The sequence below is a fragment of the Rhea pennata genome, chromosome 6 (genome assembly GCF_028389875.1).
Source record: "Rhea pennata isolate bPtePen1 chromosome 6, bPtePen1.pri, whole genome shotgun sequence".
Classification (NCBI taxonomy): Eukaryota; Metazoa; Chordata; class Aves; order Rheiformes; family Rheidae; genus Rhea; species Rhea pennata.
The window spans coordinates 25,606,145-25,625,867 of NC_084668.1; the positions used below are offsets into that span (position 1 = coordinate 25,606,145).

Here is a 19,723-nt window from a genome sequence, read left to right on the forward strand (position 1 = left end):
AGGGTTTGAACGCTCCTGCAGAAGTGTCAAACACCGGTTTGGCGGGCGAGAGCTGCGAGCACCTGTAGTGTTGTTACGCCAGAGTGGAGCTGCACTGATACAGAGTAAAAGCGTCAAAAATGGGAAAAGTATAAATATTGCTAACTAGATTTACATTTAATTAACATTTACAAAATACGTTGCCATCTTACAGTGCTAAAGAAGCACTAAATAGCAGAACCCCCTAAGCTAACGGAGACTCACAACAAAGCATTGAAAGGCATTGCTTCGTAATTGTGCTTGCTCCCTTAATTGTATATTCACACCCCAATTCAAGTTAGAAAGCAGGCCGGAGGGGGCGAGCCCCTTCTGCCGGTCAGCCGCAGGACCACCGCAGCGCACGCTTCCCCCCTCGCTTGCTGCCGTGCCATCAGCCGAACGCGCCTCCCCAGGCCTGCCCTTTTCTGCCTTCGCTTCTGCTCTTCTGCAGACAGAAGCTATAGCAAAAAGCTGTCCTAAAAGCACAAGTGTTTCAGCATTCCTACACGTGCTTCACAGTGCTGCTTTAGCATCACCTCATTCCTGAGGTTTGGTGATAGTAACTGCAAGTGGAAAAGATCAGGCACCAGTTTGAAACTTGGATTAATGCAACATAAGAACAAGATCATCCAGACCTCACTGGGCATTAATTCAGTAATCAATGCCAGTCTAACAGAGATACGATACCCACCGGTAACAGCAGCCAATCCAGCACCTCTGCCTTCCAGGAAAAGCAGAAGGCAGGATAACTCAAAAACCTACAAGTCTTCTTGAGAGAAAAGTTAATGCAGAATAGTTCTTTTTAAAATCAGCAGAGTTATACCGGGAAACTGCTTTTGTGATATACAAATACTGCTACCCAATATTCTCTTCATTATTCCCAATGCTCAATTCCATAGCTTTAATAGTCATACTCACATAAAACCACACCACCTGATTAACTCCGTGTCAGAATTACAGGAGAGATGCTAGAACAGCAGGTTCTATTTAAAACAGTATCTCCTGATTTTTAAGTTACTTAAATATTTTTGATTTCAACATCACAGGCATTACAAGCATCAACATCTAAATTAATCTTTGCATGCAAGCAAAAATAGATCTTCATATCTGATTTCACATACCTGTTCTCATAAAATTCCATAAAACTGACAGAAAAACAAAACACAGCCAGGCAAATGTAAAATAAACTAGCTTATGCTATTAAATTAGAATCATTTTAAATTATTTCTTAGTTATTAAAAGTTTGAGTACTTGATGAAATATAATTGACATATTTTGATTTAGTGTTCAGAATGTACTAATTTAATTTTTACAGTGAAGATGATCACTGAATAGCTCCTCATTGGAGTAATAATTTTATTAACATATTATTAAATCCTACTTACACATAGATTATAAAGGCTTAGAAAGTAAGTTTCCCACCATTCTTTTCCACTATTCTGTGAAAACTCAACTTAATTTTTAGAGAATAGGTGAGAAACTGCTTGAGGGAAAAAAAAAAGAAAAAAAAACTTCAGACATCTTAAAGACTGATATCTGAGAATGTGGAATGAGCTCAAGCCTCCCATTTCTACAGATTCTTATGATGGCTTTCATCTTTCTGCTTCTCCCTAGAACAGCCTCTGCTCCCTGCTTAGAGGAACTTCCTAAAACACAATTCAGAAAAACAAAATGCTTTCGTCTGTATACGAACTGTTGGGGATGGCAGCAACTTGAGCCAAATTTTGTCAGATGTCATGAAATCACTCAAAAACAGAGGTCACCTTTTCATTTAGAGTGAAAAAATACAGTCTGTACATTGCCAACTTTTCAGAAGCTTCAATAAGATACAACTTTTTGGTACCCTAGTTAGTGAAAAGTTTCTTGCCAGCCTGACAGTTTAACACTCCTGCAGGCAGACTTCAGCTTTTGCAAGTCATCCACAACCTTCCTGCTCTGTCAAATTTTGCTGATTTTCTGAAGTTCAAAATTATTTGATATTCTTTAAGAGACTAAAGATCAGAGTTTAGCCTTCTTGCAATAGCAGTATTCATGAGGTCACATTTCAGCTGCTGTGTGTGTCTAGCATGGTAACAACTGTCTTGGCCATCACCAAGAAATGAAACTTCTGGACATTCAAGATTAAGAGCACAAAACTACACCTCAAGTTAAGGGACGAGCCCTGAAACCTCTGGCTATAACAGATTTTTTTTTAAAAAAAAATCTTTGATTCAAGCAGCAAGTACATTGCCCCCATGTACCACGCGAACCATGGTTTCGACTGTGTGCGTGCGTGTGACAGAAAAGGAAAATTCAGACTGTGTTTATGGTTACATATTTGGCAATCCTCCTGCTTTCAAGACTTCCTCTCCTTAGTAGGAAGTGTCATATTCGCAGTTGCTCTGCTGTTAGACAAGCCCAGAGGTCTGTTCCAGCTCAGCTTGCAATACCCCAGCCCCTCCACACTGCAAGGCTGTAGGGCACGTGCAGAGCACCCCCCGGACACCCGAGTGCGTGACAGACCACATCCTCGGGCATCACTGAGCACCCTTCGCGTCTCCACACTGGTCTGTTCCACGCTTACCGTGGGACCCACCACCCAGCCCTATGCACTGCTCCTCATCCACTACAGCTCCACAGCATTTCCACTAACCTCTTGGGGTAAAGGCATGCCACAACACCAGAGAGGTATTGTCACACCAGACAGCTATTACCATTGAATTTGCCTTGAAACCATGACACCAGCATTGCAAAATTCTACTAGTCCAGTTTTACACACAAATGATTTTTTTTAATGAGAAAGAAAAACAAGATTTATTTGTATTCATTCCATACTACCACATAGATAGCAAATTAACACTAAGGTTGAATTCATGTCAAGTTTAGTTCAAAAACTGCAGCCTTGATAGTTGCCAGTATATACATTTTTTGTTTGGCAGAAAAATGTATGGGGATAAACAGCTTAAGTAAAAGGCTTCCCCACAGACCGAATTGACAATTAAAGTGCTTACTCATAGCATTCACAAAGCACTGTTAAATTAAACGTTCTTCCTGGTGCCCCTGCCTGTATCACTAAGCTGTTCATAGGAAATATTCTTTTAAACCCAGTTTGCTTATTCTGTGAAGAGTTACCTGAAGTGTGCAGCATTCTTTCCTTGCTGAAATCTGACCACATTCATGATTATTAATAATGTGGCTCAGTTATCTGACAGCTCCAGCAGTGTTCTGAGAAAATTATCATAATATTTATTGTTTAAACTCTAGTTTAGTGTTTTCCAGCTAGAGGAGAAAGATGAAATCATTATCATTAATTGGTTAAATTACTTTAGCTTTCACAGTTCTAGTCAACTTTACTCTGGAATACATAGTCTTGCTGCACAGCAATTGTTATCCTTGTTGACTAACTTTCATTGGTGACCTGACATGTTTTGTGCTTTGTTCTAAGGTCTTTTGTTACTAATATGACATTTCCCAACATCCACAACTATTTAGAGAGCTCAAATCTTTCATAAGGACAGTAACAGTTTTTGCCATAATTAACAATCAGCAAAGACGACCAATTATGTTGGATGCTGAACAAAACAAGAACTTCTTTCATGTTCTAGCAATGCAATGGCATCAAAATGTAAATAAGCCCTGATGGTTCTGCCCTGACTTTCAAAAATAGTTCTAGACATACAGGACAATTAGTGCTGGAGTAGAAAAAATGCAATACTTGTTTTTGCAGTCTGGAACTTACTAGAAGTTGTTCAAATCCTTCCTTCCAGAGATAAAAGCTAAAACCAACTGGCAGGGCAGACTGAAAACACCATCAAAGTAGAAGCTAGGGTACTGGGGAGCAGAAACCCCTAAAGCAGGCAGGTCACAGTAGCAAGGACCATTATTCTACGTAGGAACTTCTTAGCTTTTCAAGGCTGAAACTCTCTGGGATAAAATGACTAGTGTGATAAGACGAACAGTGAACAATTTCTTGCTCTGTTTTCTAAAAGCAGTATAAGGTGGAATAATACAGAACTATTAGATGTCAGATGGTGGTTCTTCACACAATGTGCAGGAAGTTGTGAAAGATAAAAGTTTATCTTGGTTCAAAAAATGCCTGAAAACATTCACATGTGGAAAATATTGCGAGGTATTAAATACAAAGAAACCACCTCTGGCCCTGTGCTGCAAGACACAAGAAACTGGTGGAGTATACAGGAGAAATATGGGTCTGGGCTAGTCTCATCCCAAGCATCTGCTTTTTGCTGCTGGCAAAAAGTCACTGGGTTAAGTGGACTGTCCCTCTGACCTGGTTAATCTTTTCTTACATTTCTTTAAAAGAACGAGGGTTTTGCTCATTTGTGATCTCAGAATTAAATGTCCATTTTCCTACATGGAGAGGAAACATTCCTGGGCATACTCTTAGCAGGCATTACTGCTACATTACTGCTTACATATTCCAAATGCTAGGACTGCAGACAACTACAAAGGCAATGTGGAGGTGTACTGAATTGCTTCTGATGTACTATCAAGAGTTCACCAATGTTCAATGTAGATCAATTACACTTCTGCAAACCATTTAAGGAAAAAGGGCTGCACAATTTTCACTAAGATGTAAAATATTATACATAAATATATAAAGCTGGGAACATTAAAAAAACCAAAAACATTAAGCTGAATTTTTATGAGCTTTTTTTGCTGTTTTGCATCCACATCTGTCTACATTATAGCTTCTGTGCATGAAAAAGCATTCAACGGGACTTCAAAACCTCAGCCCAAGTTTAAAAAGCAGGGAAAAATCATTTCCTTACAATAAAGTATGAATACCTAAAAAAGAAGTTCTGATAGACAGTACATATGAAACCACCTAATGCTATTTTTAGAGTTACATTTCAGAACAGAGCCACACCAAGTGATTCGCCCAAGGGCATACCATAAATCAGTGCTAATTATGACAGAATACTGTTTTAATTACAGCTTCTTACAAAGCCTGTAATAACATGTCAAAGGTCAGAGGTTGAATTGATTGTTTAACAAAATGATTTGCTAAGCAGTTTAATATCTCATCATGTAATCTATAGCTACAGACAGGCTCAGGATCACTATTCCAGTGGGAAATACTTTTGATGGCGGAGACTGCTATGTGAACACTTCATTATGCTTCAGGAAAGATATGCAATTCACAGGAGATGTGAAATACTATTTTCCAAAAGTATATCAAGCCTTGAAGTTATTATGAAGAATTGCTATGGGAAACTGAACAGACTGACAAAAGTTTAAAAAAAAAAAAAAAAAAAACACACACACCACACCAAACTTTGCTAGGGACAAAGTCCTCCCATCCAGCCCATAGGGCACATCAGGTAATCATCAGAAATAAAGACTTTGTCAGCTGCAGATCAGAAAGGTTCCCTTTTACAGACTTCCATAGCTAGGTCTGAACATAGGTTTTGCTTGAAGTGAACAAAATTTGCCTATGAGTGGTCTGACCAAAATAATTTAGTTGGTTTAAGGGAGTTCTGTTATCCAAAAGACAGATGATTAGAGGTAAAAGAACTTTATTCCTTAGGTAATGTAATAAGGGGCTTACTTTGTTTTTGTTGTTTTTTGGCATTTAATCCATCACTATCTTGCGTTTATAGGCATTTTGGAAGATGTAAGGGCTCATCTATAGTCAAGTTCTTCCACTGCTGAACCACCAACATCTGTCCGTAAAATACCATCTGCCTTTCACCTTGTGTCAGTATCATCTCTTAACCCAACAGGCTTGTTTGGGCACACAAATTGATCACAGTAAACTACTGCAGAATAGAATTACTACACGGAAGGAATTACTATTTCAGAACAAAGCCCACACATGAATCCTCTCCAGAATAACAGCTTTTCTAGTCAAATCCATATATAGACAGGACTTACACAACACCAATACACATCATAGCCCTCATGCTGTTTTGTGACAGGCTTCCTTTCTGCTGACAGATGAGGCAAACAAAACTCATTCTATTGAGTCCTTGTGCTATGCTGTTTTACTATTTAAAGTATTTTATAAATACAAATTCTATTGATATCCAAGAACAATAAAAATATCATTTCATAAACAGAAAAATTAAGAAAACACCACAGTTCCTAGTCACTGAAGTGTCTAAAGATTGCTATCCAGATACTACTCCAGAATTCCTGGCTTTTCGTTGTTTTTTTTTTTTTTTTCCAAAAAAATCAAAACAAAACAAAACCCTCTGTACTATTCTGCTGTTCATTTGAAGAGTGGATCCATGGCTACACAAAGATAAGGCAATAGAGTCTACAATTATTGTACTTTCGGTACTGATAACATTTTTTTGAACTACTATTACGTTACCAGTCTTTCTGCAAAGATTGTTCAAGCATTTGGCAAGTAGAGATCTGGACTCCTTTCTCTAGATCTGCTCAACCCCCTGTGAATACAAAAAACCATGGAACCAAGCACAAACTGCAGAGCTATTTTAATGCTTCACAATTTGCAGAATTCTCTTAGTATGATTGAGACCTAAGGTACAACTGAATGCTTCCTAATTTAGTAGTATAAGGTCTCTCATGGATTGCTTATCCTCGTGACTCCTCTGGAGTTTTGTCAAACAAGAGCATAATTAACAAAAATCATTGCAAGTGAGATTTTGATAAAAATGACCAATACTGAATTAAGAATGAAGGAAAGTAGTAATCTGTTTGTATTCTCAAATGTTTTAGAGGACACAAATATTTAATGCTGCCACATCCCAGACTCTAATTTTCTGTGTTTAGTGCTCTATAATCCTGCGTAACAGGTATTACAGCAGCTAGGCTGTTCCACAAATTGCCAAACATAGCAGTAAAAAGTCTTAATATCATCTGAAGATATAAACACCATCTATTACCATCGGCCCATAGAAGGTGCAGGGCCTTTTATGTCTGTATGTTGCAGTAGATTTTAAATAAAAGCTTGACATCTTAAGTCCTTATAGGGTTGTGGAAAAGGCCTTCTCAACCAGTACAATGCCATCTAAACGATCCTCCAATCACCTTGAAACAGTAGATCCAAAACAGACCAGAATTTCCTTACCTCAGTGGAATGTTAACACTGAAGCATAGTGCTGAACAATTAAATACCAACATTAACTACTCTTTTACTTTTTTTTTTTTTTTTTTTTTTTTTTAAATGGAGAAAGATCTTGCTAGCATGCCTACAGGATCAGTTTAGCTTCACTTGCATATGGCTTTTGGTACAAAAAGGCAGCTCCTGTACTGTGCTTAGATTCCATACTGTTCTTGTGCAGCTGAAAAGGGACATGGCCTGCTGTGGGAAAAAAGGCCTATGGAGGTCTTTAGTGTGCTAAACACTCACCCTAACTTGAAATCATGACTAAATGCATGCAAGACTGGGCACAGTCCACTCAAGTTATTTGTCAGAGCAGCCATTTGGTGCTGTTGGTTGCAAACCAGTCATGTGAAGCTGCCTTGACATACCACTTTCTAGTGACAAATAGTTTTAAATCCTCCCAACAAGAGAATTCAGTTACTGTGGTTTATTTTCATTTAGATTCGTGTAGAAGGCACAGGTAACTGTGCCTAATAGACCATTAGAGTTTTCCCAAACAGTTGCAGTGCTTCAGCACCCTCATCCTTCAGATGTCTGTCTTATTTTCTGCCTTCCTTCAAATTTATCTCTTACATTGGGATTCAAGTGCCATGCAGCGCAGGCAGTACCTCCTGTGAGAATTATGCCAATTTTAAATAATACACTTTGGAGTCTCATTGCTATGCAGATTCATCAGAGAACCAAATTAGATGTTAGTAGAAACATTCAAGGCCAAGATCATCATGTACTGCAATATATGAAACACACAAATTCCTTAGCTAATTTGTTTCTTACGCACCTTTCTAGTGTGCACATCAGAATTCATTTTCAGATGCGTATTTGTCACATTCACGAAGCTGGGTTGCTTTTTCCACAACAGTAATAGAGATGGTAGCCTGTTCTGGATCACTCCCCTTCCCAACAGTTTTATTTACAGTTGGTTACTTCCATAAGCTAAAGAAACAATCCTAATTGACTCCATGTGACTAAGTCATCCATCAGAAAAATTCACAGTAGACAAATTAGCAGATATAGCAAAATCTGTATTAGGGGCTGTTATAGGGACTACAGAGAATATAGTTAGGCCTTGGCTAATATAGGCCAAGAGCAGCATATTAGTTTAGGCAATTTGGAATTACTGGACTGCTAATAGGAATGTAAGTAATAGAAATGTTGAAGCATGAGACCCCCAGATCTTCAGGCCCCCACAAATCACAGAGTTCATCAGCTTAGTCCTGCAATCCAGAGATATAGTTCTTAAAACTATCCACAGAACAGATAACCAAATCATGCCCTTCTTTCCTCCATGAGGAATCCCACTGCATTCAAACTAACGCTTCTCAGTAAATTAAGTAGAATTTAGTTCAAACCAACTGCCATGTGTAATTTTCCTGCAGTTGATTCACTTCTTTCAGGTTAGGAGGATGCCAAAGCCGGAAAGAACCACATCTGCAGTTTAACTGATGAGGAGCTGCTGCTGTCCCCTAAACCTCTGATGGGAGACTGGATTTTTAGCTCCACATCTCAGAAGGCTCTGAAAGAGTCAAACTCTTGTTAGTCTGTTTCTCACCAGCCATAAGCAAGTAAAACCAACAGGAAAATACCACCAATACTTAAATAAATCTTCAGGACAGTACTGGAAACAAGCAGCATGTACAGTTGTTTTCTAAGGGTTTGGTTAATCCTCCTAGGTTATGCCTTCTCAGATTAACTGGTGTTCTCATTTGCAAAATACATAAAAAGTGCATCACCAGCCTATTTTTCTGAAAAGTTATCAATTATTCAACACAATGTAATGAAGTGATGGCTGCTTCTAAAGCAATACAAAAGCAGTAAAGTATTCTACTATTGTTTGCATCAAGTTAGAAATCTCTGAGATCAGTCAGTTTAACAGAACAACATCATGAGGCCAAACAAATTGTGAGACAGAGCACTTTCATACCAGTGCCTTGCAGGTCTAGTTTTGTCCTCAAACAGTGAAAAGGCTGAAGTGTCCTTTACACTAAAAGGAGAAAGAAATTTGGCAGTGTGAAGCAATTATTATATGCAGAAAATTCATTTATGTTCTCTACTAGTGCTGTATTATCACAGTGGCCAGAGATTTAAAAAGAAAAAAAGAAAATTTGCCATAAAAAAATATGAAAATATGAAAACTTTGAAATCTAATACTCCTACACTTTATATATAGCAAAATATAAACTTGGTTACAGCTTGGGAGCATTAAAGACTCCTCAAATCTTAAATATTTTATTTGCTGTTAAAAACTTTATGTATCCTTAGTTATTTTCAGAAAAAACAATGCTAGCATCTACTTAATTCTAATTGAAAACATAATTCTTTGTTTCCTATTGACTCAAAACACTAGTGCCCCCAAGTGACATTTCATTCATACAATATAGTTTTCTGGCTTTGTGAAAAAAAAAAAAATCCAGATAAACTTAATTGCTTTGCACAATGCTGAGAGAGAACAGACACACATGTAAGCAAAAGCCAAACTTCAATGATACTGAGATTTGTTTGAGAAGGGTGTGGGGGGGAAGGAGGCATAGTTTATATTTTCATTTTCTAACTGTTCTGAAACTAAAAATTGTCAGAAATTGTAACATCAGCATAAGGCAGAGTTTACTTCATTTGCTAGCTGCTCATCAGCCTTTTCTATATAAGCCACCTCAACACTCAAGTAGGTCTTTGCTTGTTCTAGAAAGGGTTTTCTAGTTCTCTTTTCCAGTTTGTTCATCTTGCAATACATTTTCCTGAAATCACGTGTGTCCTCTCTGGCTTCCTAAAGATATGTCATGCTTTCTAGGTTATCAGTGAGTGAAGAAGCTTAAAAGCACAAATCTGAAGAGAACAGCACAGAGACTGTCAGACCTCATTAAATCTAACATCTCTTATGCAGTGCAATACTGGTTACATTCTCTTTTTTTTTTTTTTTTTTGCTCATGTACATTTTATGGAAAAACAGTGTGTTCTTGAAGAGTTCTAATATCTGGTTTATAACTGTAACAATGTTGTAAATGACTAATAAAATAATATAAAATGACAATTAAGATCTGGGCAACTTTGCTCTGATTTTATGTAATACTTAGCAGCCACTAAACAAGCAAATGCTACAACCTCAGCACTGGCATCAAATGTTTACATATCACGTTCATGAAGTTACATGTAAGCACTTGCTTTGCTAGATGAATGCATGATAATCAGATGTAGTACTAAAGATCAAATGTATCCAAGTTTAAGGCCACATTTTAAACACAAAATTCCATTTAGGCAGACACACTGAGTACTCAGAAAAAGAAACGTAGAAGAATACATTTAGAAAAGGTCTCACCCTTTTTCTTTAATTTACATTTTGTTTTTGTGGTTACCATATATTAAACAGCATAAACTGTCAGATTTGCAATGTATTAATATAGAGCATCGAAGATTATCAAGAATCAAAAGTAATTCAGAAGCAAAGTCATGGTTATACAACTACAAATAACTTGAAAAAGAAACAGTTTCCAAGAACTATTGGGTCTTTTTCAAAGTCTGAATGAGTAGCACCTGAAAATATCAAGCTAGTCTCTAAAATGTTTGTTTTATTAAAACTAAATCACTGCGCACCATCAGTTACCCAGACTCTTCATAGAAACAAGTATTAAAAACTAATTATTTTCAAAGAAAATATCAAATTTTATATGCTCCCACATAAGAGAAATTCTCTCTCTTTAATATGGTGCTAGAATACCTGACACTGCTGACAGAGATAGGACTGAACTCCTTTATTATTCCAAGATACGGTAAAGAAAGCATCTAACCAAAAAGGGATGTCAGATAAACACATGCATTGCAATTAATATTGCTCTTGTAATTCTCCAGTTTATAAAAATTACCAGTAGTGTTGGTCTGAAGAGTAACCACAGCTAGTTGACATTTACTTAAAAGTCTTAAAGCTCTACAGTACCACAGAATAATTAGGGAGCTATGAGCTGTTTGTATCATTAGTCTTATGTACCATAGATGTTCTTACTTTAGCCCAATTTATCCCTCATTCTTTTTATTTGTTCAATGTACTTTAAATATTGTAGTCCAAATCTAAGTCTAATCTTTCAAACTGGATCCAAACAGCTGCAGCTTAATGAGAACCAGAAGCTTGAAGCTTAACAAAAGAGTTAACAGTCAGCTCAAGCGCTGGTCAGAATACCCCACAAACAGATTTAGGAAAAAGCATCAAAAACAGTGTTACATGGCAAGCAAGCTAGGTCTTTTATATAAAAGTAGGTGTTGATAAGAGTAACTCATGGAAGATTTCCACTTGATGGTAAAGATTTACCGCATCAAATACAAAGAAATATCTGTTCGTAACTGTTTCTATTGAAGATATCTGGTTACTAATACAAGGTGTAAAAATAATCATTACTCTGCCTTCCTCTCTCAACTTTAACATGTATTTGCTTATTAGTATTTTCATCTGGCAAGCATTTTCCCACCTGGACTGTTGAAGAAGATTCTATCACATAATGAAATTTCAAGAAGGCAATCAATTTTGAATTACTCCCAATGCACAGCAAACGAGAGTGTGATATTAACAGACATTATTCATATCAAGATTCATACTACTACTCGCACCAGTCAAACATTTTTCCAATGACTGTTTAATAGCTATGCACTATGCTCAAAATTCACCAGTCCCTATACATAACAAGTAAAAATACTCATGTAATACCAACTTCAGGAAGGACTCAAAAAATTACTATTGTTTCTAAGGAAAACAAGTTTAATTCATGCAATATCTCACAGCCTTTATAAACTGCTGTTAGCTGAGTTTTTTTTTTTTTTTTAAGGAATTTCATTCATATCATACCACCTTGATTCTAAAAGTTAACCCCATCTATTTAGATGAACCAATCAGTTAGGAATTTCCCTTTCTGACAGACATTACTTAACACCTCTTTTTGTCATAGTATAGAAATCTCAGCATACATGTAATAGAGAGCCACCAACAATGGCTCTCTATCAAATATTAACTGCTTTTGAGTCAACATAAGCAGCCATTAGGGGCAAAGTCTGCCTTTAACTACATTTCTGCACAAATAAGATTCAATACTGTTTTAATAGGCATAGAGAAGTAATTTTTCCCATTATGTGCTTGATGGAAACTCCATTTCTCTTCCCTACAGGCTGGGCAGAATTAGTTGCTTTTCTATTTCTCCACAGTTCGCTACCCTTTATCCTTCTTTTTCCCCCCAGCAATCTTTTGGCTTCATTCACATTTTCCCTCTATGCTCAACTATAAGCATCTGCCTTCAACAGCACCACTTCCCCACTTTCCTTTGCTACCTTCTTCTCATTCAAGTTCCCTGCTTTCTGCTCCATCTGTTCTCCTGCCCTTTGAGCTGCCTGTATTCTCTAAACTCTTCTTCATGCACTCAACTTCCCTTTCCTGCGCTTTGTTCTTGCATAGGTACCCTGTAGTCTCCTTTATTTTGTGATAACATAAGGGGGTATTACCTGCTCTAGAATAAACTAAAGTTTCTTCTGCATATGCAACAGACATTTATTACATTGAGAATATTAGTAGAAGCTGACAATTTTTAAGTGAGCAAGCTTGAAAGTTTTTCTACAATAATATTCCCTTTGAATTTATTCTTATAGATAAATTTTCAAAAAGTAGGAAAAAAAAATCAGATTTACTATCATCACAAAATATCTTTCACAAGCAAAATATTATCTGTTCTACTGTAATTTTTCTCCAAATGTTTTGTTGACAATATCTATATTTAAAAAAGAAACTGTTGCTTCAGCAGAAAAGAAATACTAATTCCTTGACAAATTACACTCTAAGATCAATTCTGAACTCTTCCTGTTAAGATGTATTGCATGAAAAGAATCTGCACAAGATATAAACAGCATTAAACTGAAATTTGAGATTCAAGATCTTCCACATTTACAGAATAGAAACATGTTTTATGCTGAGCCCTTTTTAAAATACATAACTCAATAGTTGCCCCCCACACTTTAACAACACTCCCAAGTGCACCTGATCTTTATGGAAGAGTTATCATAGAATCAGTAAGATTGGAAGGGACCTCTGAAGATCATCTAGTCCAACCTCCAATGACTTCTTTTTAAGTTGAGAAAACATGAGAAAACAGATCAGTAGCAGATTCAAGTAAAGATGGATAACTCTGAATGATAAAACAAGATACAAATTGGACATGAGAATTAAGTACCCGATCCTCCCCTCCCCTCCAACAGGGGCACAGATAAAATATGTATTGTAAACCACTACAATGCTGTTATCATGCCTTAAAGGTTAGCTAATTAACTAATAACCCAACTACAAAAATCTTTAAGATTATTTATTCCTTAATAGTCTATTTGTAACATTTGAGTGAATATCTCCAAAAGAGTCTCCCAAGCTATAAAATAAAAATACAAACAAAGATAAAAGGTAATCTTACTTTTTCATCATCATCAGAAAAAGGGGCACCTCCAGGAGTCTTATTTATTGCTTGGGCTACACCAATAACCTCTCCATCACTGTTTCTTATGGGCATGCACAACAGTGACTTTGTCTTGTATCCCGTCAGTTTGTCAATCTCATCGTTAAAGCGACGATCCTTCAAAAGAAAATAAGGAAGCGTTAATGTGCGTATCATTTACCCAGGTATATGCCCAGCAAAGCACTTTCTTTTCTCAACGTCTTGCATAGTATTTTCAGCAGTATTCTGTTGTTACTTCTCCGTTATCATGCTATTCCCCACTATGTTTTTCTCAGTTAAGAAACCCTTCTGTCTCGGAGGATCGGAGCAAGGCTAAGTGCAAGCAGGTAACGGTAAGGTTCTGCGTTTCTTCCTCCGCTGGGGCAATGACCTACCTAAAGGATCACCACCGATGCAGCCAGCAGGAGGGCAGGCAGGAGGAAGACAAGCGTGAGGAAGGTAAGTACGAAGCGAAGCGGGAGAAGAGGAGCCACACCGAGCACAGCCCCGTGCGGGGGGACGCCGCTCCCGCCTTCCCAAGAAGGCGCCGAGGATCTCCTCGATGCCTTCCCCTCCGCCGCTCCCCCTTTTCCCACCCCGGGGCGCAGGCTGGCAAGGGCGCCTCCGTGCCTCGGGGCCCAGACGAGGGGGAGACCCTCGCCCGCAGCGCCAGCGGGCTCTCGGCCGCCCATGCCGCGCTGCCCCGCTGGGGAAAGGAAGAGGCTTCCGGAAGGTTCCCCCACCCTGGGGCACCGGGGCCGGGCAAGGCCTGGGGCCCCAGGCCGCGCCACCTCCCCCGAGTCACCGCCTTCGCCCCGGGGCCGCAGCACCCTGAAAGCAGGGGGGCCATCGCCCGGGGGGCTGCAGGGTTCTTGCTGGTCAGCAATATTAAGAAAAGTTCTTATTGCTATGATATTGAAAATGACTAATGGTTTTTTGGCATTACACGTAGCAATTGTGCTTTCTACTAGGGCCTGGCATGGGATCTAATATTCCAATATTAGTCACCAATATTGTACCCCAATATCAGGGGTACAAATGTTTTTTTTTCAAGAATCTGTTAAAAGCAGAAGAAAAAAAAAAGCCATGCGTGCCAACTCTGTTCTTTCCAGAAAATTAGGCATAGGAATATATTTTAATAAGGACATATGCCCCTTCCAGTGACAATATATTTTTCTTGGTGCATACCTTAGCTGAAAACTTGACTCCTACAGTATACCGACTGGATTTGCAGTTTGTTTTAAGCATCCTCTGCAGGGTACATACAGCTAGTTGCCAAACAGAAAAGTTTAAAGGATATCTTAAATATCTTCTTGTACAACTTCTACAGTTACCAGAATAATAAAAGTACTAAAAGCTCCACTTACTATCAAAAGTCTGAAATTTATTTATAAATACATTAACATTTGAAGTAATCAAAGAGCTGAGAACAAACTACAAATTTTAGCAGAAAACGTCTTTCAATACCGATTGACAAAAACTAAAGGGAACTGAACATAGTTTGTTTAAAGCGGTCATTTAAACAAGAATTGCCCGTTGGAAGAAGGCTCCACCGTTTCTCTATATTCCCAAAACAAACGAGTTCCTGAAACACTGAGCACAAGCTGCACTTTCTGGAAACTCGGTCAATAAGTAAATCTATAACTCGGAAGACATCTGTCTGCAACTGACAGCTTTGACTGCACCAAGGTTTCCTTCCGTCCTTAGCGAGAGCCTTAACCTGACGCAAATGGATTACTGGTTATGGGCTGAAATTCATTCTGCTCCGGAAGAGCGTAACTCAAATTACAGATCAAAGTGATTCAAAGGAGGTTGCAAAGTTTAGAAGAGGTAGTGCTATCAGCATCTTTGTTCATCTTGTTAGTGAATTATCTTTGCTAGCCGCAGCTCTTACATTAGCCAAAGAATTACTGCTATTAACTGGCAGCAGCTCTGTTCTTCCAAGGTTAAATTAGTGTATACACTGAAGCCAGTGGTTACAGCCAGTTCCAACTCCCTTAATGTGAGGGAACTGAGCTGTTGTACAAAAATAACCAAGCCTTTCAAAAGTCTAGACAGTGTTGGTTGAAAATAACATCTGTGTATTCTTGACTCAGGTGATGAAAGAAAAATCCTTACCATCCTTAATCTATGATAAGATTCAACTGTGATGAGGAAGAGAATTCATTAAATCTTTACCCATACTATAAACTGAGGGTTCCCCCCCCTCCCCAAGAGAAACCTTGTTCTTATTTTTATTTCCCATTTTTATTTCCTTGTTCTATTTTGTTTTCCCTATTCTGCACTGCAAATACTATAGAAACAGATTGCTGTAGTCACCTCAAAAGTGACATGCTTTGAAAGTGGTCAACACTCAGCATAAAGATTAATGTATACATTTGGCTGTTACATTGCTTTTTGCATTTTTTTTTTAATATTCTAGCTAAAAAATTAATACTGACTGTGCTATTCTTATATAAATTATAGCGTTCTACTGCCAAATTAGTGTTCTGCTGCCACAAAATATCAAACTTTAGGTATTTTTTTAATTATATAATTTTCTTTGATTGCTTTAATTCTGTAATTTTATTAGGAGCTGTTCTTCCTTGGACCCATTTGTGCCTCTGGAGTGTATTAAACAGCCTTTGCTTCCACAAAGAGCAGATTACCAATGTGTGCTCTTTGATAAAGCAATGAGATTTCCTTGAATTATTTGTGCCTAACAGTTTCTTTAGAAGACCCAAAACCCCCATGATGAATGGTTTTTAATAATGGCATCCAGGGCACAGACCTGCTTGATCCCACAGGCCTTCCACATGCTTCTGAATGCTTTCATATTAACTTCAATAGGAGCCAAACCATTTTGCACCATAGAGGACCATGCTTAGGAGATTATTCTTCTAAAAAAGTCCACATAAAGTGAGATGCAGTGCAGTCACACAGCAGATTTCACTAAATGATTAAACTGGACATTATTTACATCTTGATAACATTCAAATTATTTAGAATTAGTTATTTTTATTGAAATACTGATGACATGCTTTGTGTTACTGAAGAGACAGACCCTACTCTACTGATTTTGTTCAGCCCAAAATAGTGTACGCAGGGAGGCATCAAAATGACAAGCAGCCTTGACTAGCAATATTGTTGTTGATTTCTCTTATGGGTCTTATAGATAAAATGAATCTTCATGAAGGTGTTTAATTGTAAAAGGATAGCAGTTGGGTGGACTATAAGTGAGTTAGGATTTAGCTATTTGAATAGATTCAGTGAAAAGAGGAAATTGCTCCAAGACAAAACAGAGGTATATAACAAAACCAGGAAGTTATCTACGCCCATCCAAAGTTTTCTTATATCTTAGGGAGGGAGGGAGGGAGGGAGGGTGTGTCACTATAATGGGAATTTTAGTTCAACTGCAACTTACAATCTGTCAGTTACTCAGGAAAGATACTAGCTGCTTGAAGCTTCTCCCTTGCTTACATTTTCGTAACATGGGGAAAATTCCAGTTATAAAAATTTACTACAAAGTGACTAATTGTTTTCATCAATGCATAAAGTTACAGAACTGCAAGATACAAGGAATTACCATGAGTATGTAGACATTTCATCTTTATTCTGATGTATTTATCTATAAAATTACCCAGAACTGTGGACCTTATCACTCAGAGTAATGAAGCATGCAGGTTCAGTTTTAGGTTTGAGATTCTACACCACTGAAATGCCCTATGTCTGGACCCAGAACATAAGGGCAGGAAGGAGGAAGGCATTAGATGCTGGAAAGTACCCCACTACGTATGTCTGTATGGCTTATCACCATTGTCATCCATCTCTTGGCAGTACCACACAGTAAGATAGCAAACTTCGCATTGCCCAAGACAAGAGACACCGATACTCTCTCTGAGACTGAACAGACTATATTCTTTCTAATTCTTCCATTAAAATCCCCATTGACTCATTAACTATGATGAGAACAAGTCTGCCAGCTGTGATCAGCTTCCTGGGATAATAAATTTACCTATAAGGATACAGAAATCAATGCAAGGACCCTTCTGCTTCTCTCTTCCTGTGGCATAACACAGTCATGGCCTTTACAACAGATTAATATACGGTCAGACTGTCGTTTGACCCAAAACCAAGAGATGGCATATGGGACAGAGCCTTGACAACCTGTCTGAATTGGGTATGATACAGTTGCCCATGTTAGAAACAAGTCTGATGACAGATGTCAATCATGTGCTCCTTAGTGGGTGCTGTACAGAACACCACACTAGTACAACAGCAAAACTAGCAACTCAAAATCTATTTTTTAAAGTATAACTCATTCCTGCTACCACTGCACCTCTTTTGCAAGTAGATTTTGGAAATTCCCTGCTTCTATCTCGTTTGGGCCTCTACATAGGCTAAGAGAAGCACACAGATCCTGGAACAAATCAGACCACCGTAGTCCCAGAAGCCTTAGACACAGATGCAACAACCTATTTCAGTCTTACTACCATCTGATAATATCAGATTATCCATTTATACTAGAGAAATGGATCACCTTTTGCTGAAGGACACTGCACCTCTGAAGCAGAGACTAAAGGTAGTGCCAGTACAGTATAGAGAACAACCATTTAACTGGGAAGAGAGGGAATTCTTGAAGGGGGGAGGAGGAAGATAAAAGTGAAATTTAATCAAAACAAAGTGAAACCTTTACTACAATCTTTGGTGGAAGAGCAGTCAAGAATTTCATTTCAGTGGCATTAGGGGAAATTAGGAAAGAGAGAAATAAATGAAATACTATTTCTGTCAGCACTAATGTTGCTGAATGATACAATATGCACATAAGAAATCTGAATTGCTGGTTGACCTGTATTATATACCAATTCTACTTTTTTTGTTCCCCCATCAACACCCCCACTTCCCTGCATCATTTATGTTGTAATAGGATGTACACAGTAGAATCTACATGACAAGTTCTGCTGGATTTAACATCAATAAAAGCTCAAATGCCCAAGTGTGAACTGTGGAGGCCAAGGAGCTTGTACAAATTTACATCTACCTCTACTTACAGAGTAGTAACCTTGAGCAAGGAGGCCTGTTTAGCAGCTGATAACAAAGCTGCTAAATCACACAAAGAGGCCACAAGCCTGCAAACATTGTGATGCAAACTATTGCCCCATTTGCTAGGGCAGCCTGTGGCACAACAGGGCTCTCATCTGCATTGCACTTCTGGGTGCAAAAAAATATTAATGGGTGTTTACTTTCAAGTTTATCTTTCATATTCAAGACTTGCATTTAGAAATTAGGGACAGAACAGATAAATACACTCTCTTTTGAGAAACCTCACCAGTTATAAATTGTACTGGCAGTATTTTCATACAATAAAAATCTGAGGAATTCTAATGTAAAAGTCTTCCACTGACTGATTAAAACATTACCAAAACCAAACATAATTGCTTTTATTGCTTTGGTTCTGTATAATGACATTTCCAGATGTCAGAGACCCATTCAAAGTGTAATGACTGAGGCACTTTCAATCAGAATTTCAGAACTGCCAACAAGGAAGAGTTATTCTAGAGGATAAGTCTTATCTTGTCTGAAATTTATTGACTGTAAATTCTTCTTTGGAGAAATATCGCCCTGTAAAAATGTGATGTTCAATCAAGGAAACTCAGAAGAACAGGCTTGATGAGCCAATATTTCAGCTGCTGGAGCAATGACAATGCAGTCTTAGTTCTTTAGTCTTTTTCCACTCATTGACAATCTTTAAGTATATCCAAACATCTGTTTTATTCTATACAAGCCCAAATTAAGGTACAGACACAAAGCTTTTCCAGGGTTCTGGAACCATGTAATTCTATCAGAATCTCAAATTTCATTAGGAAAATTTAAAAAGCGCAAGTTTCTAGTTCCTCTGACTGAAGATATTTTAAAAGCATGACCTGAATGTGATCAATATAAGCATCAGAAATGCTACAGTCTGGAAGAGCAGCTGCTAGCAGCATGAAGTCTTCTTCTAGAAAAGTGAATTTAGATACACTAAGATCCCCTACATCCATCACATCAGCTAAAAACTCAGGATGTAGAATGTGGCTACAAGTTCTGATCTTATACAATACTCATTATTTTGTTGCACCTGGGGCTTCATATGGCATAGAGAAGTTGCTCATTATATGAGCAGGGTCTGAATCAAGCAAAATCCTCTAGACTTATCTTTGCATTCATA

The 19,723-nt window shown here is 37.9% G+C and overlaps 1 protein-coding gene across 1 annotated transcript in view; it reads right to left on the minus strand.

Moving 5' to 3' along the window:
- PDE11A (phosphodiesterase 11A) overlaps positions 1-19,723 on the minus strand; it is a 135,347-nt gene that overhangs the window by 103,920 nt on the left and 11,704 nt on the right. Inside the window, exon 2 of the mRNA XM_062578158.1 lies at positions 13,516-13,674. Coding sequence (XP_062434142.1) covers positions 13,516-13,674 — 159 coding nt within the window. The remainder of the gene's footprint in view (positions 1-13,515; positions 13,675-19,723) is intronic.